Source organism: Schistocerca serialis, chromosome 1 (assembly GCF_023864345.2).
Source record: "Schistocerca serialis cubense isolate TAMUIC-IGC-003099 chromosome 1, iqSchSeri2.2, whole genome shotgun sequence".
Classification (NCBI taxonomy): Eukaryota; Metazoa; Arthropoda; class Insecta; order Orthoptera; family Acrididae; genus Schistocerca; species Schistocerca serialis.
In genome coordinates, this window is record NC_064638.1 from 808,706,084 (window position 1) to 808,726,571 (window position 20,488).

At 41.0% G+C, this 20,488-nt stretch overlaps 1 protein-coding gene across 4 annotated transcripts in view; it reads left to right on the plus strand.

The window, feature by feature from the left end:
- Nucleotides 1-20,488, plus strand: part of LOC126484080 (synaptic functional regulator FMR1) — a 261,579-nt gene that overhangs the window by 222,029 nt on the left and 19,062 nt on the right. For 3 of the 4 annotated variants that reach the window (XM_050107455.1, XM_050107462.1, XM_050107469.1), the window contains 2 exons: nucleotides 8,425-8,700; nucleotides 12,299-12,421. In XM_050107455.1, the coding sequence (XP_049963412.1) occupies nucleotides 8,425-8,700; nucleotides 12,299-12,421 (399 nt within the window). The remainder of the gene's footprint in view (nucleotides 1-8,424; nucleotides 8,701-12,298; nucleotides 12,422-20,488) is intronic. The other variant, XM_050107477.1, reaches the window with a different exon arrangement.

Consider the following 20,488-nt stretch of genomic DNA (forward strand, 5'->3'; position numbering starts at 1 on the left):
CTCTTCATAGTGCTAAGGTAACAGTCTGGTGTGGAATTTCAAGATTGGGGATTGTTGGTCCTTATTTTTTTGAGGAGAACAACGCTACAGTCACAGTGAACTCGAAACGTTACGTTAACATGCTACGTAGCTTTTTGGTGCCGAAACTGCGAGAGTTACATGTAAATCGAGATCGAATTTGGTTTCAACAGGATGGGGCCACGGCCCACACAGCCAATGACTCCATGTGTGTTTTAAGGCGGATGTTCCCCCACCACATCATCTCGCGTTTTGGAGATGTCCACTGGCCCGCGAGATCACCTGACCTCTCAGCCTGTGATTTTTTTCTTTGGGGATACCTAAAGTCAAAAGTCTACGTAAAGAAGCCCCGAAACTTAATTGATCTGAAGGAGGCAATCAGTGCGGAAATTATGGCAATTCAAGAAGAAACAGTAGTGAAAGTGATGGAAAATTTCGAGGAAAGACTTGTGGAATGCATCACCGAGGAAGGACACCATCTTCCGGAAGTCATTTTCCGTACATGATTTTTTGTCGTTAGTTCTTGTAATTGGGTGCATGGGAGCATTTAGTTACGTAATTGAATAAAATTAATTTGTAAAACTGATGGAGTTATAGTTATTTAAAATGTGACCATCCTTTTTGGGCCACCCTGTATATATATATATATATATATATATATATATATATATATATATATATATATATATATATATATATATATATATATATATATATATATATATATATAAAAAATAGAAGGAAACATTCCACGTGGGAAAAATTATATATAAAAACAAAGATGAGGTGACTTACCGAACAAAAGCGCTGGCAGGTCGATAGACACACAAACACAAACATACACACAAAATTCAAGCTTTCGCAACAAACTGTTGCCTCATCAGGAAAGAGGGAAGGAGAGGGGAAGACGAAAGGAAGTGGGTTTTAAGGGAGAGGGTAAGGAGTCATTCCAATCCCGGGAGCGGAAAGACTTACCTTAGGGGGAAAAAAGGACAGGTATACACTAGCACACACGCACATATCCATCCACACATACAGACACAAGCAGACATATTTAAAGACAAAGAGTTTGGGCAGAGATGTCAGTCGAGGCAGAAGTGTAGAGGCAAAGAAGTTGTTGAAAGACAGGTGAGGTATGAGTGGCGGCAACTTGAAATTATATATATAAAAATTCCCGGCAATCTGTTGCAACAATTATGCATATAATAAGTTGTTGAAAGTCGTTTGTCATGGAAAAACTGGCGACTTCGAACATCATTATGTTTTCCGCAAACAAAGTTGTATTTCACAAATGTTATTAATTGTCTTCATAATGTTAACCACGTATAGTTAACGGAAGACATAGAAATGGTATTCCGAAACGAATACGTATGGCGTAAGTCAAACGTTCGAATTAGAATAGAGACCCCACGAACACAAATTTGCTGCGGCAGGTATGAAATATAAACTCCGTTACTCGCTCGTTACACTTGAAGGACAGATGTTGAATGGGCCGAAACGAGCCGCCGCATAACAGCGTAGTTGCCTGCTAACTTCGAAAGAAGGTAGATGCGGTCCCTAGCGCAACTTATAACATCGTCGAAAATCAGTGCGGACGGGAGAACTTTGGTACACCCTGTTAAAAAAACGGAAAAAATGGAGGCGGTACAGTTGGAGAGCGATCCGCCTTCACCAACAAGCATAAGCAATTCATCGATAGTGTGTGTGTGTGTGTGTGTGTGTGTGTGTGTGTGTGTGTGTGTGTGTGTCTATATATATATATATAATATTTGAATTACAAAAAACCAATAATAAAAAATTGCATGGCGCAAGATTCGATCCGGCGACCTTCGGATTACGAACCCGAGCGCTTACCGCTGCGCCACGACGCTGTAGAAAATTATCAATTGTAGAGAGTATTTCACGGCAACGGTTTCTTTTAACTGTCAATTTTCTCGACAATGGCTGAGAAGTGCATCTCGGTGCTTTGCCACATTACACCTCTGGCCATGAGCTTTTATTATGCGCAGTATGAATCGAATCTGAATTTCACAATTGGCGGCCTCCCCTTGTAAGCCCGGTAAGGACAAAAACCTTCCTTCTAGCTACTGCCCCACCTCTCTTACCAGCTGTGTTTGCAAGGTGATGGAACATATGATTCATGCCCGGCTGGTATGGTGGCTCGAGTCTCGCAATTTACTGATGAATGCACAGTGTGGATTTCGAGCACGGCGTTCTGCAGTTCACCATCTCGTTAGTTTGTCCACCCATGTCATGAATGGTTTTCTGTGGGAATCCCAGGCTGTGGCCATGTTTTTTGATGCGGAGAAACCTTACGACACCTGCTGGAGAACTGGTATCCTCCATACTCTTTGCACGTGGGTCCTCCGTGGCCACCTGCCCTGATCCTTCAGGCATTTTTATAAGATCGAGTTTTCAAGGTGAGTGTGGGTTGCTTTACCCAAGAAAATGGTGTGCCTCAGGGGCCCATCCTGTCTCTCGTCCTCTTTGCTATTGCCATTAACCCTATCATGGCCTGTCTCCCACCGGGCATCTCTGGCTGCCTTTTTGTTTATGATTTTGCATCTATTGCAGTTCTCCACAGATCTGTCTCACTGAGCAACATCTTCAGCGGTGTCTTGATCGTCTTTACTCCTGAAGCATCACCAATGGCTTTTGCTTTTCCACATACAAAATTGTCTGTATGAATTTCTGGAGACGCCAGTGGTTTCTGTTTCTCCACCATCTTTACATCTAGGGCTTTTTGCCCGTCCGTTTGTTAAAACTATGAAATTCCTGGGGCTCAACTCGATAGAAGACACTATTGATCCTCCCGTGTATCTTACCCAGCAGCCCGCTGTACGCAGTTCCTTAATGTCCAACGTGTCCTCAATGGTGCTTCCTGGGGTGCCACTCGAACCACCCTCCTCCGTTTGTACCGGTCCCTTCTCCATTCGAAACTCAACTCTCTCTCTCTCACGTTTCGGCCTTTACGTGATAGTCCCCTGTAGGGTGTTACCTTCATTTTTCAAAATTTTCCCAAAGAGTGAGTCAATTGGGAACTGGCGCCTTACATGGTGCGTAGTGTCCATCATGCACTGAGACCTCTCGATTCCTTCATCGACATGGATCTGCACTTCTGCTCATTCCCCAGCTGTTGGGTGAGGTCACCCTCCTGGGTGCATTTTCCTCCATTCTCTGTGCGGAATCGCATTCCGTGCTGTCAACGATAATGAATTTTTTTAGCTCGGTGGGGCCCCCATGTGCCCTGTTTCTTGTAGCCCCTTGACCACACAGGGATCGCTCTGCTGATGCCTGCACCATCAACTCCCTACTCATGCCAAGGAGTAGCTGCCCGTCTCCCTGGGGCATTGGGACTCCCGGCAATGGCCATCCTGCCAGGTAGCCTTTGCTGCGGCTGGGTGGCGCCCTTGGGGAGGGCCCCTGGTCAGAGTGGGTGGCATCAGGGTGGATGACACGCCATGAAAAGTAGTACGTCATATCTTGCTGGTGGTCAAACACCACCAGCAGTCTAAGCGGTCAAGGTCTAACTTCAATGCTAAGAAATGCGACCACACATCATCCCCCCCTCTGGTCACACCATGGGAGGAATACCAAGCTCATCCGAATTATTGTCTCCTTTTCCCAACCACAGCGGTTTGTCTCCCGCGTTGGCGGCCCAGGTCAGAGCTTACAATTGCGGTTCGCGCCCAGTCTCTTCTGTCTGAACTGGAGTCCTTCCTGTTACCATCTCTCCTCAAGGTCCTTTCATGTACACCTCCATGGTGTACACCTAGGCTGCAGATTCTTCTGGACCTTTCGCATGGCCTAAGGACTCCATTAACCCTGCGGGTTTCCGCTATCCCTTCCTCTCGATTCTCGATATGTATAGGGGCCAGGAAGTGGCTCGATGGCTGATGGTCACATAGCTTTGCATATGTTCATGGAGGGCATATTGAACAGCACTCCTTGCCAGATGGGTGCAGTGTTCTCACTGCAGAGCTGGCGGCCATATCTCGTGCTCTTGAGCACATCTGCTCAGGCCCTGGCGAGTCAGTTCTACTGTGTACTGACTCCTTGAGCAGCCTACAAGCTGTCAACCAGTGCTACCCACACCACCCTTTGGTAGCGTCCATTCAGGAGTCCATCTATGCCCTGGAATGGTCCCATCGTTAAGTGGTGTTTGTGTGGACCCCAGGACACGTCGGAATCCCAGGCAACAAACTTGGCGACACGTTTGTCAAACAGGCTACACAGAAATTGCCTCTGGAGATGGGCATCTCCGAAACTGACCTGCATTCTGTCTTACGCTGCAGGGTTTTTCAGCTTTGGCAGACGGTATGGCATAACAGTACACACCACAAACATCATTAAGGAGACTACGAATGTGTGGAAGTCTTCCATGCAGTCCTTTTGCAGGGAATCGGTTGTCCTCTGCTGGCTCCACATTGGTCATATGTGGCTAATGTATGGTACCCACCATGGTGTCGCTGTGGCTCACAAATGACTGTCGTCCACCTCTTGCTGGACTGCCCACTTTTAGCCACTCTGCGGCAGACTTTTAACTTTCCCAGCAGTCTACCTTCGGTGTTTGGCGACAATGCCTCAACAGCAGCTTTAGCTTTACATTTTATTTGTAAGGATGGGTTTTATGATTTGATCTAACTTTTAGTGCTTTTAGGGTAGAGGTTTTAATGTGTTGCAGAGTGACTGGCTTCTCCCTTTTATTCTCATGGTCAGCCAGCCACAATAATCTGCTCTCTAGTTTTGATCTCTTCTTCATGTTTCTTGTGTGTGTCGGTGGTTTTCATGTCCGATTTTGCCCATTTTAGTGTTTGTTGCCCTTCTGTCATTCTTGTATTTTTCTCCTTTCTTCCAGCTCTGTTTTGTATGTCTCAGTTATTTTACTCCCACACTTGTGGAACTATTTTAATCGGAACGAGGGACTGATGATCTAGCAGTTTGGTCCCTCCCCCCTCTTTTAAGCCAGCCAACCAACCAACTAACCGAACTAGACTACGGTTGCTTTGTTTATGCGTCTGAATGCCCATTCCTCTTATGCTGTCTCCACACTATCCACCATCATGGCATCCGTTTGACGACGGGCATCATTTACACCAGCCCGGTTGAGAGCGTGTGTGCTGAAGCTGCTGAACTACCCCTGCCCTACCGCCGTGACTTTCTCCACAGCAGGTATGTATGCCGTTTGACTGCCATGCATGGCCACCCGTCCTATACCTCCTTCTTTCATGATTCCATTGATCGTCATTATGGGGCTCGTCCTACCTCTCTGTTACGTCCTGGAGTCCGCTTTCAGCACTTGTTACAGCAGCTTAATTTCACACTAGCTGCACCTTTCCTGGTGAGTGTGAACCCTTCACCACTTTGGCTTCATGAAGTGGCCCATGTTAACCTTAGCCCTCTCTAAGGACACTACTCCAGCCTCAGTCTGTCGCTTTCAGTTTCACGACTTTCACATGGAACTTCGCGATAGTACATTTGTATGCACTGATGGCTCTCGGACTGACCATGGGGTCGGGTGTGCCTTCGTCATTGGCACCCATGTCTTTCGATATCGGCTTCTGGCACACTCCTCAGTATTTGCAGCCGAGCTCTTCGCCTTGTATTGGGCAACGGAGTACATCCAGCAACACAGCCTCTTCAATGGTGTCCTCTGCTCAGACTCACTCAGTGCCCTTCAAAGTCCATGTGCTCTGTACACTGCCCATCCCTTAGCACAGCAGGTCCAGGAAAACTGTAAACTGCTCATTCTTGGTGGAGTCAGTGTGATGTTTCTGTGGGTTCCTGGTCATGTTGGTCTGCCAGGAAGTGAGGCTGCTGGCACTGCTGCCAAAGCTGCAGCCCTCATACTTCAGCTCGCAAGTACCTATATTCCCTACAATGATCTTTGTGTTGCCGTCTGTCAGGAGGTGGTGTTCCTTTGGCATCACCAATGGTCCTCTCCTCACGGGAATAAGCTCCGGCTTATTAAGCCTCTCCCAGCGGCTTGGACGACATCCTCTCTGCCCTCCCGCCACGAGGAGGTTATTTTAACTCTCTTGCGTATAGGACACTGCCTTTTTAGCCACCGTCATTTGCTAAGTGGCGCTACCCCACCTCTTTGTTCACATTGCACTCAGGTTTTAACTGTATGCCACTTCCTGATGGAATGTCCCGTTTGGGTTTGCCATCTGATATATCGGCCTTTTTAGCAAATGACGTGCGGGCTGTCGACCGCATCTTACTTTTTATCTGGCAAAGCAATATGATGAAGGCCATTTAATTTTTTAGTTTTGGACCTCTGTTTTTGTATGGTGTCATTTTTAGCCGTTTTTCCACATGCCTGTTTTTAGCTGTCTTCTATTATGTCAATTGGGACTGATGTATAGTGGTTTTTCAACTCCTCTTTGTATTCGTGTTCTGTAGTTTTGACTCTGGCGCGTATGACCCCAGTTGTTTTTGCACCTTAAAGCAAAACAGAACAAACAAACCAGTGGTAACAATGTATCACACTCGGGCGATTTTAAAAGACTCGGGCTGGCCAGGCCAAAAAACGTCTGTTTTGGTGCAGGATAATACAGGGTTCCACATCCTGCTAAGAGGAAAACCATTGTCTGTTTATTAAATTGTCTGTCATCCTAATTTCATCTGCCACTTTGTAAGCACTGTTCCAAAAACCAGAAGTGTTAGAAATTATCACAGACTTGTCAAATTTCATTCCATGTTCCTCGTTTAAGATGTGTTCTTCTATCACCGATTTTCTGGCAGTTGTAGCCTTGTATAACAACAATGTTCCACACATCTGTCCTGAACCATGAAAATTGAGTGGCAGATGTAAGCCCTTCCACCCTGACATGGAATTTTATATATGCCAATCTTCCTAAGCCCCAAATCATCTTTTACAGAGCCAAGTAGTGCCCTAATCTTGGAATGTGGGCAGAACACACTCTTAATATTAAAATTTCTTAAAATTCTTCCAGTCTTAAATGATATGCCCCCAACGTAAGGAATAAAGGGCACAGATCTATGCTCCTCTTTATGCACCACTGGGACTGGACCAAACTCTACATGCCGACGGCCAGCCCAGGTGTTTCAAAATAGTCTTTGTTCGATATATCATTGCCACCGGTGTTCCAACTAAAGGCAGTGGCACCAGCCCAGTCTTGAAGGCAGTAGCTGTGATGATGGGCAGCACATGTGCCGTATACGTTATGCAGGCCTATATAGGACGACGATTTGCAGCCTCAGCATCAGTTTTCAACAGTACTCAGCAACGGCAGCGATGACAGTGGTGTAGCGTTCTCCTGAAGCTGATGGGCAGTTGGATGCCGAAATATTGAATCACGTTGATTTTAGGATCTGGCAGCAAACCTGTGGAGAATTTCAAAACCAACATTAACACACTAGAAACAAGTAGGTGAGAATGTTGTACATTGGAACACTTTTCAGAGTTTTTATCTCTGGCCAGCCATCTAATTTTCTTTTTACATTTTGAAATAATACCATTCACTTCTTGTGCTGCAGTCTTTGTCTGAAATCACAAAAATTATTCCAGAAAAGTAAAATTTTTTTTCCGAATGTGAGAAACTGCTCCAAGGCACACCTTGGTCATGTACCTAGGAACAAATGTGCTATCCGATTGTAGAAATTGTGCAGTCAAGAAAATCTGGTCAGTACTGTATGTAATAGTCTGTCTGTTGCATTATGAGTGTACTATATACCAACAATCAGTAAGTGAAATCAAATTATGAATAAGTATTATCAAAAACCAGTTAAAAGTGCAAAACATTTTGAAATAGGTGTTGTTGGCAGCTAACACACATTTCCATTTTCGAGAGAGGGAAAATTGTTCCATTATAGAGAGACCTTCTATTCCAAGGTACAAGATGATGCACAGCTTACAAACTGTAGCTTAACTGCTTGTATGTTACATAACTAGTTTTAAAAGTATACAGAATTTTACTCACCATACAACTTTGCTACTGAAAATAGCTTTAATATACAATACGGCACTAAAATATGTAGAACTCATGATATTTACAAATGCTGCATGAACAAAATTTCATGTCTCACAACAGAAACAGTTGAAAATGCCAATGGTATCTATTGCATGTTCCTTCATGTGAGCCTAAAATCTGTCACTAGATGAAAATATCTTGTGTTCCTCGGTACAGTGCCCTCCAGGTAGAACTCTCCCCCCTTCTTAATTTGCTACAGAGAAGTATTAAAGAATGTGATATTCTGCAATCCAGGTTTTATTTGTTATCTCTTTATAGTGTTTGGATTCGCAGAAGTAGGATTGAATCCTTAAGGAATAACATCTTGCAATTCTCATCCACAATAGTTAATTATATCTTTCTGCTGCTGACTTTTTAATAATAGAATGCAATTCAATTATTACACTAGTTTCTGCACTGTAATGTACAGGTTCAAGGCATGCAACCCCAGATACAGCTGATGAGCGAGTTCGTGACTTACCACCCCGTCAGCAGCATCAGTACATGTCATCTGCAGCAGGAAGTGGTTCACGTCAACCTGTTTCCAATCAAGTGATTCAGGGACAGCAGTCTGGAGGAGGTGCTCCACTTCCTGTTAGTGGTCGGCAATCCCAGCGCAGGGAGAACCGCCGCGATGAACGTCGACGTACCACTGATGATGAAGAGACAGTTCTTGACAGTCAAGATGTATCTAGTGTGGATCATGGTAAGAACAATTTTCATGTCATAAAGAAATAATATGTAATATAAATTTGGTATTTGACCAATTTTCTAGTCTCTGGAATGGGGATCACAGCTGAAATGTAAGTCACCCTGTCCTTTTCACCTAATGTTATTGTCTTATTGTTTTATGGCACAATGTAAGGTGAGTAAATTTTCTAGTTACATATCAACAAAAGAAACGATGTCATAGTTGTTTGTCATGCATTAACGATTCCTTCTCAACTACAGTGCATTAAATAGCATCATTATAATTTACATTAAAGAGCTCTTTGAATCCTGCACTGGAGTAGTGGCTCTGGAAACACAAATCCCAAGTGACAATATACAGGTCACCAGCAGGAATTAATTTGTTTCAAATTGTTGGTGTGTGTATTTTCATGTAAAGCTCACTATCTAGTCTTCAGATTAATTTTCATTGGGATATTAACGGCCTTGAACTACAAGTTAATGGCGATTAGTTTTCATTTAATCCCTCAGGCAAATTACTATCATATTTCTTAGGTAACTCTTTAAATAATCACTATTTACTTTTTCTCATTTCTGGGCACATCCTCCTTAAATCCATAGTTTCAAAAGCCTGTACCTATGCACAACATTGTTCTGATGGCTTTTCCTTTTCCTAATGACACACTTGAAAGTGCTTACATGATTTACATGAAAATGTACAAACTTTATTTCAACAAGCTGTGATGCAAAGCTGACAGTGATGTGGTCTTCTGTAACTGAAATAAACAAAAACTGTGACTAACAAAACAGAAGAGGAGATGCCAAGGTATAAAATTTCGTGTTCTTCAGCTATACCGCAATTTCACCAGATGTGAAATAGCACAGAAAAATGCTCAAGAATGAGTGTATCAAGTTAGAAACATTCAGAACTGACCAGATTTCTTAGTAGGCAAAAGAGAATGCCAGAGTAGTTGTTCGAAAAGTTCTGGGAGAATAGAGGTCATAAGCAGATTCCTGGGTCAAAATACATACTCAAAATACCAAATGGGTTTCAAGAGTAACATTGAAGATGTCCACATCTACTTCTGTGTCTACACCTCAAACTACCGTGAAGTGCACGGTGGAGGGTATGTCCCATTGTACCAGTTATTAGGGTTTCTTCCCATTCCACTCAAGTATGGAGCACCGGAAGAATGATTGTGTGCACACCTCTGTGCATGCGATAATTATTCTAATCTTCCTCATGATCCCTGTGTGTGTGATACATAAGAGGTTGTAGTATATTCCTAGAGTCGTCATTTAAAGCTAGTTCTTGAAACTTTATTAATAGACTTTCTCGGGATACTTTACAGCTCAGTTTATTCCGTATCTCTGTGGCACTCTCCCACAGATCAAACAAACCTGTGACCATTCATACTGTTTATTCAGATTATACTATTATTCACACGTGAGAATATTTTCATTGCCTTCCAGCTGACATTGTATTGAAGAGTAATGTTGTCCAGTCATTGATCGCCCTGCGTAGAATCCAGTTCCAGACACCCACATACATCAGTTGAGTTGATGTTGAGTTAGTGTCTTCAATATTGCCAAGGCCATTTCCTTATTTAGCTCTTGTCCAACAGAACTAGTACTCCATGTGGTATGATGATGGTGACTTCTTAGGTGTATTGAACCCAATCGATCACATCAGCAAAAAGAAACTTTACATTCAGCAATTGGTGCAATAAGAGCCCAAGCTAAAGTTCTAAGCAGAATTGTTGACATTCAAAATGTCTACACTGACATGTGTAAATAAGATATTTCCAAACAGTACAGTGTTATAAACACAAGCCTGCGAAATCAAGTATGTAGCCTATAAAATAGTTGAGTTCACTAATTAGATTAATGATTAATAATTAAGCTACATACCAGTACAAGTCTTCACATAGTTTTAGATGTTCTCTATTTACTTTGAATAAATAGTTATTTTATGATCCAGTAACATCCATTGTGCAATACAAAACATGTAAGCGAACAAAAATGTGCATATGTAATTTTATGAGTGGATTGTTTTAATTATAGATTGACCAATCGTGTAAATTGCCGTTAATTATTGTCTGAGATGTGATAAACCTTAATTGTGTGAATGTTTCCATTAATAATAAATAATACACGGCTACTGCCCCATGCCAGGAGAAATTGTGGCAGCTCATAGAATTGTTACCTAGCACCAATACTACAGCTTGAATTGCCAGTATTGACTACTTCCGACACTGTCCATGAGATCCCGGTAGCATTTGGCTATTCATGTTGGGCTTGCGCATAGGGCACTTTCCTCTTACACTGATCCTCACCTCTCTGACAGTGGACTTCTTGTGGTGCAACCATAGTTTGATGTATATATTAATGTTGAATTAATTAGCAGTGGGTTACCATGAAGCATAACCAATTGAAACTACATTACTGTGTGTTCAATGTTTTTACACTCAATGAGCCATTTGTGTTACATTTCATGCAACTCCATTAAATTGGGTAAGTAATGCATTTGTTTATCCAACTGTTTTTATCCTTCATCAAATTTACTATATATGACTAAAATGAGTAACCATTTCCTTACCAACTGTTTGAGGTAGACAAGAAACATCTACTTAACCTACAACCAAAACCGGAGTAACTAGACCAGTTCTAATAAATGTGGGTGATAAAGTGTACCAAGCTTTGAGGAACATTCGTTGCTTGATCAGAAGCCAAAATTGCTTTCATCTAAAGGAACTGTTGAGAAAAGTGTTAAAGGTAACAAAAAATTAGAAACTATTGCTAAGGAGAGAGTCCACAGATGAATAACAAGAGAAGCTTTCCTATCTTGTCTAAACTTGTCCCTACCTTGTCCCTTGCCTTCAGCTCCTAGCAAAGCTGCTTCAGGTTCTGAATGCTTAACGTTTTCCATTATTAAATTTTCCATTAGTTTTTACATTGTCAGCCTTCCTGCCATTTTCCAGTTTGAGCATTTGTCAAGCAGGTGCATTTCTCTATATTTGAAATTTCCCCCTCCAGAACTCGTGATAACTCCCTTAACATCTTCAGTATATAGAAAAATATGATGTGGTAGGCTTTGAAAATGAAAAGTGTGACACCAGGAAGGATTGTGAGGTATATTGAGATGGCAGTTGTAAAATTCCTCTCACAATTTTGTGATACAGCTTTTGCATGTGGAGCAAAAGGACAGCTTCCCATTTGTGACCATCAGTAACCTAGAATCTTAACAGCGAGAATGCAGCCAACTAATGTAAAATAAAATAAAAGCATTTGCATTCTGCTTGCAATATTTACCTAATCCCTAGTTAGTTTGCCATATTTACTTAACATTAATGTTAAGGCATTAATGCAGTCTTAAAACAATTTATATAAATTTCGTCTTAGTAATTGAATGTTAGCAAGTTCTCAGTAATCTCCTCTTATGCTATGCATTTATATTCTTGATGGAACATATGTCTAAGAAATTTTGTTTTCACCTTACTGATGTGTAACAAAAACAGTATTAAAGGAAAAAAAAACTATTATTGTCAAAGAGTGGCTTAAAGATTTCAGTGAAGATCTTTTTAGTTGATCAGTTATTGCTGGTCACAAAAGGTTGTGTGTCATGTCCCATGTAGAGTCAGTGTCGAGCGTCGAGGGCTCCAGAACTCGCCGCCGCAGAAGACACAGGCGCAGGATACGTCAGCGTAGCCAGACACCTTCTGGAGAGAACATTAACACCAGTAGCACTGAAGGAACTGGTAAGAGTCAATAATGTATCAGAACTGCAGAATACCCAAGTAACTGCTGTTATACTTAGTAGGGCAAAGAACAGAGATAAAGGAAAAGACTGCAGCAAGTTCACTACTTGCAGTCATGAGTTGCAAAGCTGTTACAAATTGTAAGTAATTTATTTATAGTTCATCAGAAAAATAACGTGTGTGTGTGTGTGTGTGTGTGTGTGTGTGTGTGTGTGTGTGTGTGTGTCATGAAAATTATTGTATACATGTGATAAGCGAAATGCATCCAGCACAAACAGTGCTTTATTTGCCTTTCTGAGCATCAGTTCATTCCCAGAAACGTGTCGTGCTTAAGTTGTGCGTGCAACATGAGATATAGTTAGTGCTGGCGGAAAATGAAACAATATGTTAGGAGAAGATGACAAATAATCTGGTGTATGGGAAAAGTGAACAGAACTGATGATGGGGGAAGAAGGTAAGATCATCAGGAGAAAAAATGGAAAAAAACAGTGCACAACACAAAAACCAACTACTAAAATGTCTGAAAATTTTTGCAAGAGATAATAGCTGCCACTTCTTATCACTTTCTGTCTAGCTGTGGCACCGGAGTAAAGTAACACTAAAACTCTATACACATCAAATACAAACACACAGATTTTTGTATGTTGTAACAATAATATAAAAAGGAGAGATTGTTGCTCACCATATGGAAGGGCATTAATTAGCAGACAGGTATAATGAAAAAGAATATATGGCTGTCAGAATAAGTCCTTCATTGAATGCAGATGAAACAATAAACACATTCACCCATGCATCTATCTCTCTCTCTCTCTCTCTCTCTCTCTCTATCTCTCTCTCTCTCTCTCTCTCTCTCTCTCTCTCTCTCTCTCTCTCTCTCTCACACACACACACACACACACACACACACACACACACACACTCACACTGTTGTCTCTGAGTCTAGATATCCTTGATCGGTACTGTGCCCAGAGACGAGTCAATGGCTTGTGTGTGTGTGTGTGTGTGTGTGTGTGTGTGTGTGTGTGTGTGTGTGTGTGTGTTTCTACTTCTGACAAAGGACTTTATCCAAAAGTTGAATATTTCTAGCATTATTTTTCACTCTGCCTGTCTGCAACTCAGTGCCTCCTCTGTGGTGTGAGTAGCAATCTATCCTTTCCCTATTGTTGTTAATTCTTCCAGGATGTGCCTAATGCCTTCCCTTCGATCCCACAATCCAGTACTGTTTGCCTTCTGTACAGCTTTACACTGCTCAATGTCTTTCATACCCTTTCTGTACTTTCTAATGTTTTTTTGTTACCTCCCCAACTACAAATGCTGTCCACTGCATACCACACATACTGTGAAGCTCTGACTTCCAAGCCACCCTGTTTAAATGCTCATGTACAACATTCTTCGTGCTAATATAATCACTCGACCTTCAAACTGAACTCACTACCTCTCTTCACACTCTACTCAGGTTTCCCATCTTTTCATTATACTACACCTGTTTTGCCTTTTTTGTCGGTTTTCCCCTCTTGGTTTTACTCAGTTTTCCACATTTTTCTGTGTTTTTTTACCCTCCACTATGGATTATTGCTCCTTCCATCTGTGTCAATACAGAAAATTTCCCTGCCCTGACCAGAACCTAGTCCTATTTACTGTTTATTCATGGTGGCCTCGTTCATGTAATCCCCAAATCGCCTGATTGTCAAATTACCTATCTCCAGGTGCAATCTCATTCTTTGGCACTGATCTCTATCTATTCAGATTCCATCAGTTCATTACCCCTCACCATTCTAGTCTTGTAAATCGTGCCCAAAACACCATAAACTACCTCCTCTCTATCCATAAAATTCACTTGCTATGCAAACACACTCCTGCATTCCATTTCTCAGACTGAAACTGTTGCCCTCCAGTAATTAAAGCAGCATCCACAGTGCCAACTCAAAAAAACTGTTCAATCTGTTCCTCATAATCCTACCGTGGATTGCTACTGTCCACCATGACTGCAAGAGCCTCTGTCATACCTTCGCTGCATCCTCTCATATCTGCCAAACACTCCCTTGCAGACATACTGGTTTTACCACATCCTAAGGAACTCTCCATCACCACCCAGTAAAACTCAGAGCCTAAATGGATGCACTACACAGTTGCATACCTGTCCTCCAAAAGCCACTGTCCCACACAAGTCTCAGCACTTTCAAAAGGCGTTACCTTTTGCCCCACTCTCAAATTCAATTGTGTTTGATTGTTAAAGACATTCTCCTTATGGCCCTTGCAGTGGCCTTTTTTCTACTAACTCTACCAATCAGACTCAATCCAAAACCAATATTGAACTCTGCCTGGCTCAGTTTACTCCTTCATCTAACCATAATCCACTCCGACTGCCCCCAGATCATTCTTGTTGTTTCCTAACCTTGAACCATGCCTCACCTTCATTCCTCAAATGAGTCAATATTAAAAAGAATCGAGCCTCACTGCCCAGAGTTGGCAGTGGCCATGTATTTGTAATTTGTTCTTGTGTGAATTGTGTGCAAGTTTTCTAATTCTGAATGTGTACTACTTTTCTAATTGTGATGAAAGCCTTTGTCCGAAAGCTGAATATTTCTAGCATTCTTTTTCATTGTGCACGTTTGCCACTCAATGCCGCATCTTTGTGGTGAGTGGCAATATATCTTTCCATATTGTTGTTTTTCCTCCCTGGATGTTTCATTGTTTGATTTTGTATGTTGTTAACTATACCATGTCATAAGTAGCATTTTGGTTCTTTGAAGAAGAAAAATTCTACCGTATTCAACTTAGTGTTGTTTCATGATTGGTGCAAAGCATGTCCTGTGTAACACATTAATCTCATGTAGTACTACTACTACTACTACTACTACTACTACCACTACCACCACTGCAGCTTTAATATGAGGTGTGATCAAAAAATACGGTGAGTGAATTTATTTAGCAGCAACTGCTGACACTACAGCCATTTGATGTGATTTGTCCAATGGCCTGATCTGTTGTGACAGTCAGCATCAAGGTGAAACACGTTCTATCTTGTCAGTCCCATCCAGAAATGGTAGAATGAGGTTGTGTTTACCATGTTTGGCATGCATCATGGTTTTCAAACAGTGTGTGAACATTGTCAGTTTTGAGTTGCAAAAATGCTAAAGAAACTTATGAAATGCTGAAGTTTGATGTATGGTGATAATGCTGTATCTCTGAGGGCAGTTTACAAGTGGCATGAGCAATTTAAAAGTCGAAATGAGTCAGTAGAAGACAAGCAATATTCGAGATGTCCATTAACCTTAAAAAAAATGTGAAAAGCGGCAAAAATTGTTCATTCAAACAAGCAGATACCTATTCAAAAGCTTACCGAAGAATTTAGCATTTCATACGGGTATGTGCAAAGCATCTTAACCAGTAATTTCCAAATTACGTAAGCAAGAGCAAAATTTGTTTCAAGGCTTTTGAGTAATGAACAGAAGGAAAACTGTGTATCAGTGTGCATTTCCAAAATTTTAACTGGGGATGGACCTTAATGTCTAAGAGTATGACCATGAGATGAAAATTCAGTGTTCCCAATGGCAGTCTGGTCCCAACAACCAGATAATGGTCATGCGTGTCTGAGTTGTGTTTACAAGAATGTGAAGGTATGTGTATGTTATATCTTTCCAACGAAGGCTTTGTTGGTCAAAAGCTCACTTTCTGTGACAGTCTTTTTGTTGTGCCCATCTGCGACTCAGCATTTCCACTGTATGGTGAGTATAACTATCCTTTTTGTAATGTTGTTACATTTCATCCTGGATTTTCCATTTTTTGAATTTTACAAAGGAATACTGCAAGGTATGCAAAACGATGTACAAAGAAAGAAACCATAAAAATGGGCCAGTGGCTTCCTGCGTCATGACAATGTAACTGTGCTACGCCTCGCTTTGGTTTATGAATTTTTTGCCAGAAAAAGTGTGCTGTCTGTCCAAATTGACCTTTTTCATCATGTTTATCTCTTCCAAAAAATTAAAACCGTGCTTAAAGGAAAACATTTTGACACCATGAGGTCCACAGCAGAGCAGCTGAACGCCCTTCCAAAGGAAGCCTTCCAGAAATGTTTACAGTCATGGAGTCAGTATTGGGATAAGTGTGTTGCTAGCCAAGCACAGTACTTTGAAGGAGATTAAATCAGATTCCATGCAAGCTTATTACTTTGGTTTTAATAAAATTATTCACCTCATTTTTGATCACTAATCATAAATATCCTGTCGCCTGGGCATTGGCAATTCTCTCCTTAGAGAGATACTGGCTCAAATATCTATCAGAAAATAATAGGAAATTGAACCAATCTCACATTGCAACTAAAGACTACAAACAGAAAGCCAAAATATTAATTTTTCCCAATTAAAAATGTATACATGCAGGATGGTACTACCATATCTTGTTAAATCACTGAATGGACATGCAAGAGAATAATACCATATCTTGTTTAATCACTACATGGATACACACACACACACACACACACACACACACACACACACACACACACACACACACACCTATTACTAAAAAACTACTTAAGGCCAACAAGGTGTCAGGATCTGAAAGACTTTCTATTATATTCTATACTGAATGCACTGTGGTATTAGACCATTCCCTAGCCCAAATTTGTTTAAAACCTCTTGTGCTGCAAGTAGCCTCACCAGACTAGAAAAGAGCTCCAGTCACGTCTGTTTACAGAAGGGATAAAAGAAGCCCGGAGGAAAAGGGGCTTTTCCCATAGAATTGACATGCATTCCGAGAAAACCACTTGTGTGAAACGCAGCTTGCTTTATTCCCATACAATGTCTTTCTTACCGTAAGTGAAGGCCAGCTGTTTAGATTTCTGAAAGGCATTTGGCACTGCACTGTATAGTTCACTAATAATCAAGATATTATCTTACAGAGTATCTTCATAGATAATGCAGTTGGCTCAGTGAATTTTTTACTTAGTACTTATACAGGGCAATGAATATTCAGCAGAAATGGAACAAACATTGGATGTGTCCCTTGCGAAGCTTAAGAATCACTAATGGTCTTAATATGCATAAGTTAGGCATCGAATAGGTTCAGCAACACTATATATTGTTATTATTGAAAAATTGTAAGGAAATACAGAAAGCTTTGACCACAATTTTCTCACTTGGTACAACGAATATCACCTCTCCATAAGCTGAATAAATTCACGAAATGTCATCAATAAAGAGGAAGACCTTAATAGTACCCAGTTACGAGATTGAACAAATGAAGCACATACAATCATTTAAATACTCCATAAGAAGTGAGATGAAATGGAATGTACACACAAATCTGTAGCAGGGAAAGCAAATGGGAAACATACCTTTGTTAGATGGAATCTCAGAAAATGCAGTGCATCCAGTTCTAAAGCACTGTATCAACATTCGGATTGCTAAACAAGTAGGAATTACAGTGGGTACCAAAACAATTAAAGAGTTGCATTGGTAGGTCAATATAGCCCATATGAAGGTATGAGAGAGCTGTAACTTAGTTGTTGGTAACATTTTAGAGAAGTGAGCTTTGGGGGAAAGCTGCGTGACAATTCTACTCCATTGTGTATATCTCATAAAGATATTTGAGTAAGATAAGAGATTAGGACCTTTACCAAGGCATAAAGGCAGTAATTTTGTCCACTGGTTAATATGCGAATGAAATATGGTACGTAATCTGAATAAGTGTACAAAATACCCCATGCTACACACTGTACAGTGACGTGAAGTATACACTGATGAGCTAAAACATTATGATCACTGCGACATTTGATGCTGCCTGGTGTATTGTGGGCACGTGACACAGTAACAGAAGTATGTAAGCGGAACAGACACAGATGGGGAATCACCCTAGCGAAGATATGGGCTGCAAATGGGGAAATCCATTGAGATAAGAAACTTTGACAAAAGGCAGATTATTACTACGCAGAGCCTGTGAATAAGTATCTCCAAAACAGCAATGGTTGAATGTTCACATGCTAGGACAGTGAAACTACTACTAGGTGCTGAATGGTTCGACGTCCACGACCCTTCATAGAACATGGGGTTCGGAGGCTGGTCTGCTCTGTAAAGTAGAATGGATGGTGAATTGTGGCACCTTTGTCGAAAGAGCACAAAGCTGTTGCATGCACAAGTGTTTCGAAGCACACCATTCATCGTGGACTGTTGAACATAGAGATCCGCAGCAGAGCACGTGTTCACATGTTCACCCAGTGACATCTTCAGTTAAGGTTGCAGTGGGCACAAGACCATCAATCAATGGAAACGTGTTAGCTCTTCGGGTGAACCACATTGTACTACAGTAGGTTGATGGTTCTCCCCACAAACGCCATCATCGAGGTGAACAGCAGCTTGAAAGCTGCAGCATGCCACGGAAGCAGGCTGGTGGGAGCAGTATTATGCTATGGGAGACATTCTCCGTCACTTGAATGAGACTTATGGTAGTAATCAAAGACACTCTGACATCTGCCTCACTTCATGCGTGATGTCTTCCCCAACAGTGATGTCATATTTTAGCAGTATAGTTGTCCGTGGCTTGGAGCCAGAACAACGCCTCAATGGTTTTAGAAGTATTATATTGAACTCATGTTTATGTCTCTGCTACCAAATTCATCCAATGTAAATCCAAAGGAACCCATTTGGGTCACTCTCAGGTGCCATCACCACATATGCAAGTCAGCGGGCCCTTTATTTACACAAATTACGTGATTTGTGCTTAGAAATCAAATGCCACAAACCTACCAACAAACTGTCAGATCCCAGATGCACAGAATCAGTTGGTGTAAGTCATTCCAAAAATGGACAGACAAGCTATTAAACAGGTGGTCATAATGTTTTGCCTTTTCATTGTATGTGTAGGTGTAGAATGGATGTGGCTAGTGCTATTTCTTATTCAGCTCTGTAGTAATGATTCTCAAATGTTCCCTAGGTAAGATGATTTTCTGACTACTCCATAGTGACACTATATTGATACTGACATAAGATTTACATTTCAAAATAATTGAAAGAAGTTTGTTGTTTTTATTTTGCAGTGTGTGTATTCCAACTGCATCATCATTCTGCATTTGTTAGTAGTCAGCATCTCATTTGCAGTTGGCCTTTAATATTGTTGTTGTTCCTGGTGTATTCTACCCACAGGACTCTTGGTTGTTTTCTGTTAAATAATAATTCCAGTGTCGAGTCGTTTCATGAATACTTAATTTAATGTCCTTCATTCTACTCAGTGTGTGTATTAATGTCTATCAAACTGTTTTACATATGAGTGCATGGCTTACATACTTAATTAATGGAGATATTGATTTTCTGTTATGTGCTGGATTTGCTGATTCATTGGATTTTCATTCTTATTTTGATGACTATCACTAATATTGTTTTTTCTCATGTTGATTGAGTAGTATTCTTTTCCAATTGAATATGACTTCTCTGAGCAGGGATGTGAGCTTTCTGCTTTATCAGCAAGCATCCCTGAATCATTTGTGTATCCCAAAGTTAATTACTTTTCTACTACCTTAAATTATTACATTGATGTTGCTTTAAATATTATTGTTTGCAAGTTGAACAAAGATGATCAAATGTCTTCAGATTACTGCATATTCCAAAGTATTGCCATTAGTCTGCACATTAGCTTTTTGTTGGTAGTGAGTGTTTTCAATTTTTCTTAACTCATTACAATCAGTTACTGTTCCGTGATGCTGTTGAATGAACTAATTTTGCTGTACACCATTAGGTACTTACTTATTCATTATGTGTGAAACAAGTGGAAACTTTTTGCTGATATTGACAGTCCTGAAGAACACTTGTTAGCCCATAGTGCAAGAAAATCTAAGGCATGAGTATTCAGATGTGCAAAACAGAATGCATTTAACATATTTGCATCAAATGCCCAAGCTCAGATGTCACTCTTCCTTTTTTTGTACAGGAAAAGAAGGAATAGCAACTGCTATTTTTTTAGGGCTTGCACTGCATGTGCTCGCGATGCTGGGACAGCGCATTAATAAATCGTGCTTCAGTAGAATTTTAACATTGCTTTCTTGTGTGCCAATGTGAAAGTGTTCCAAAA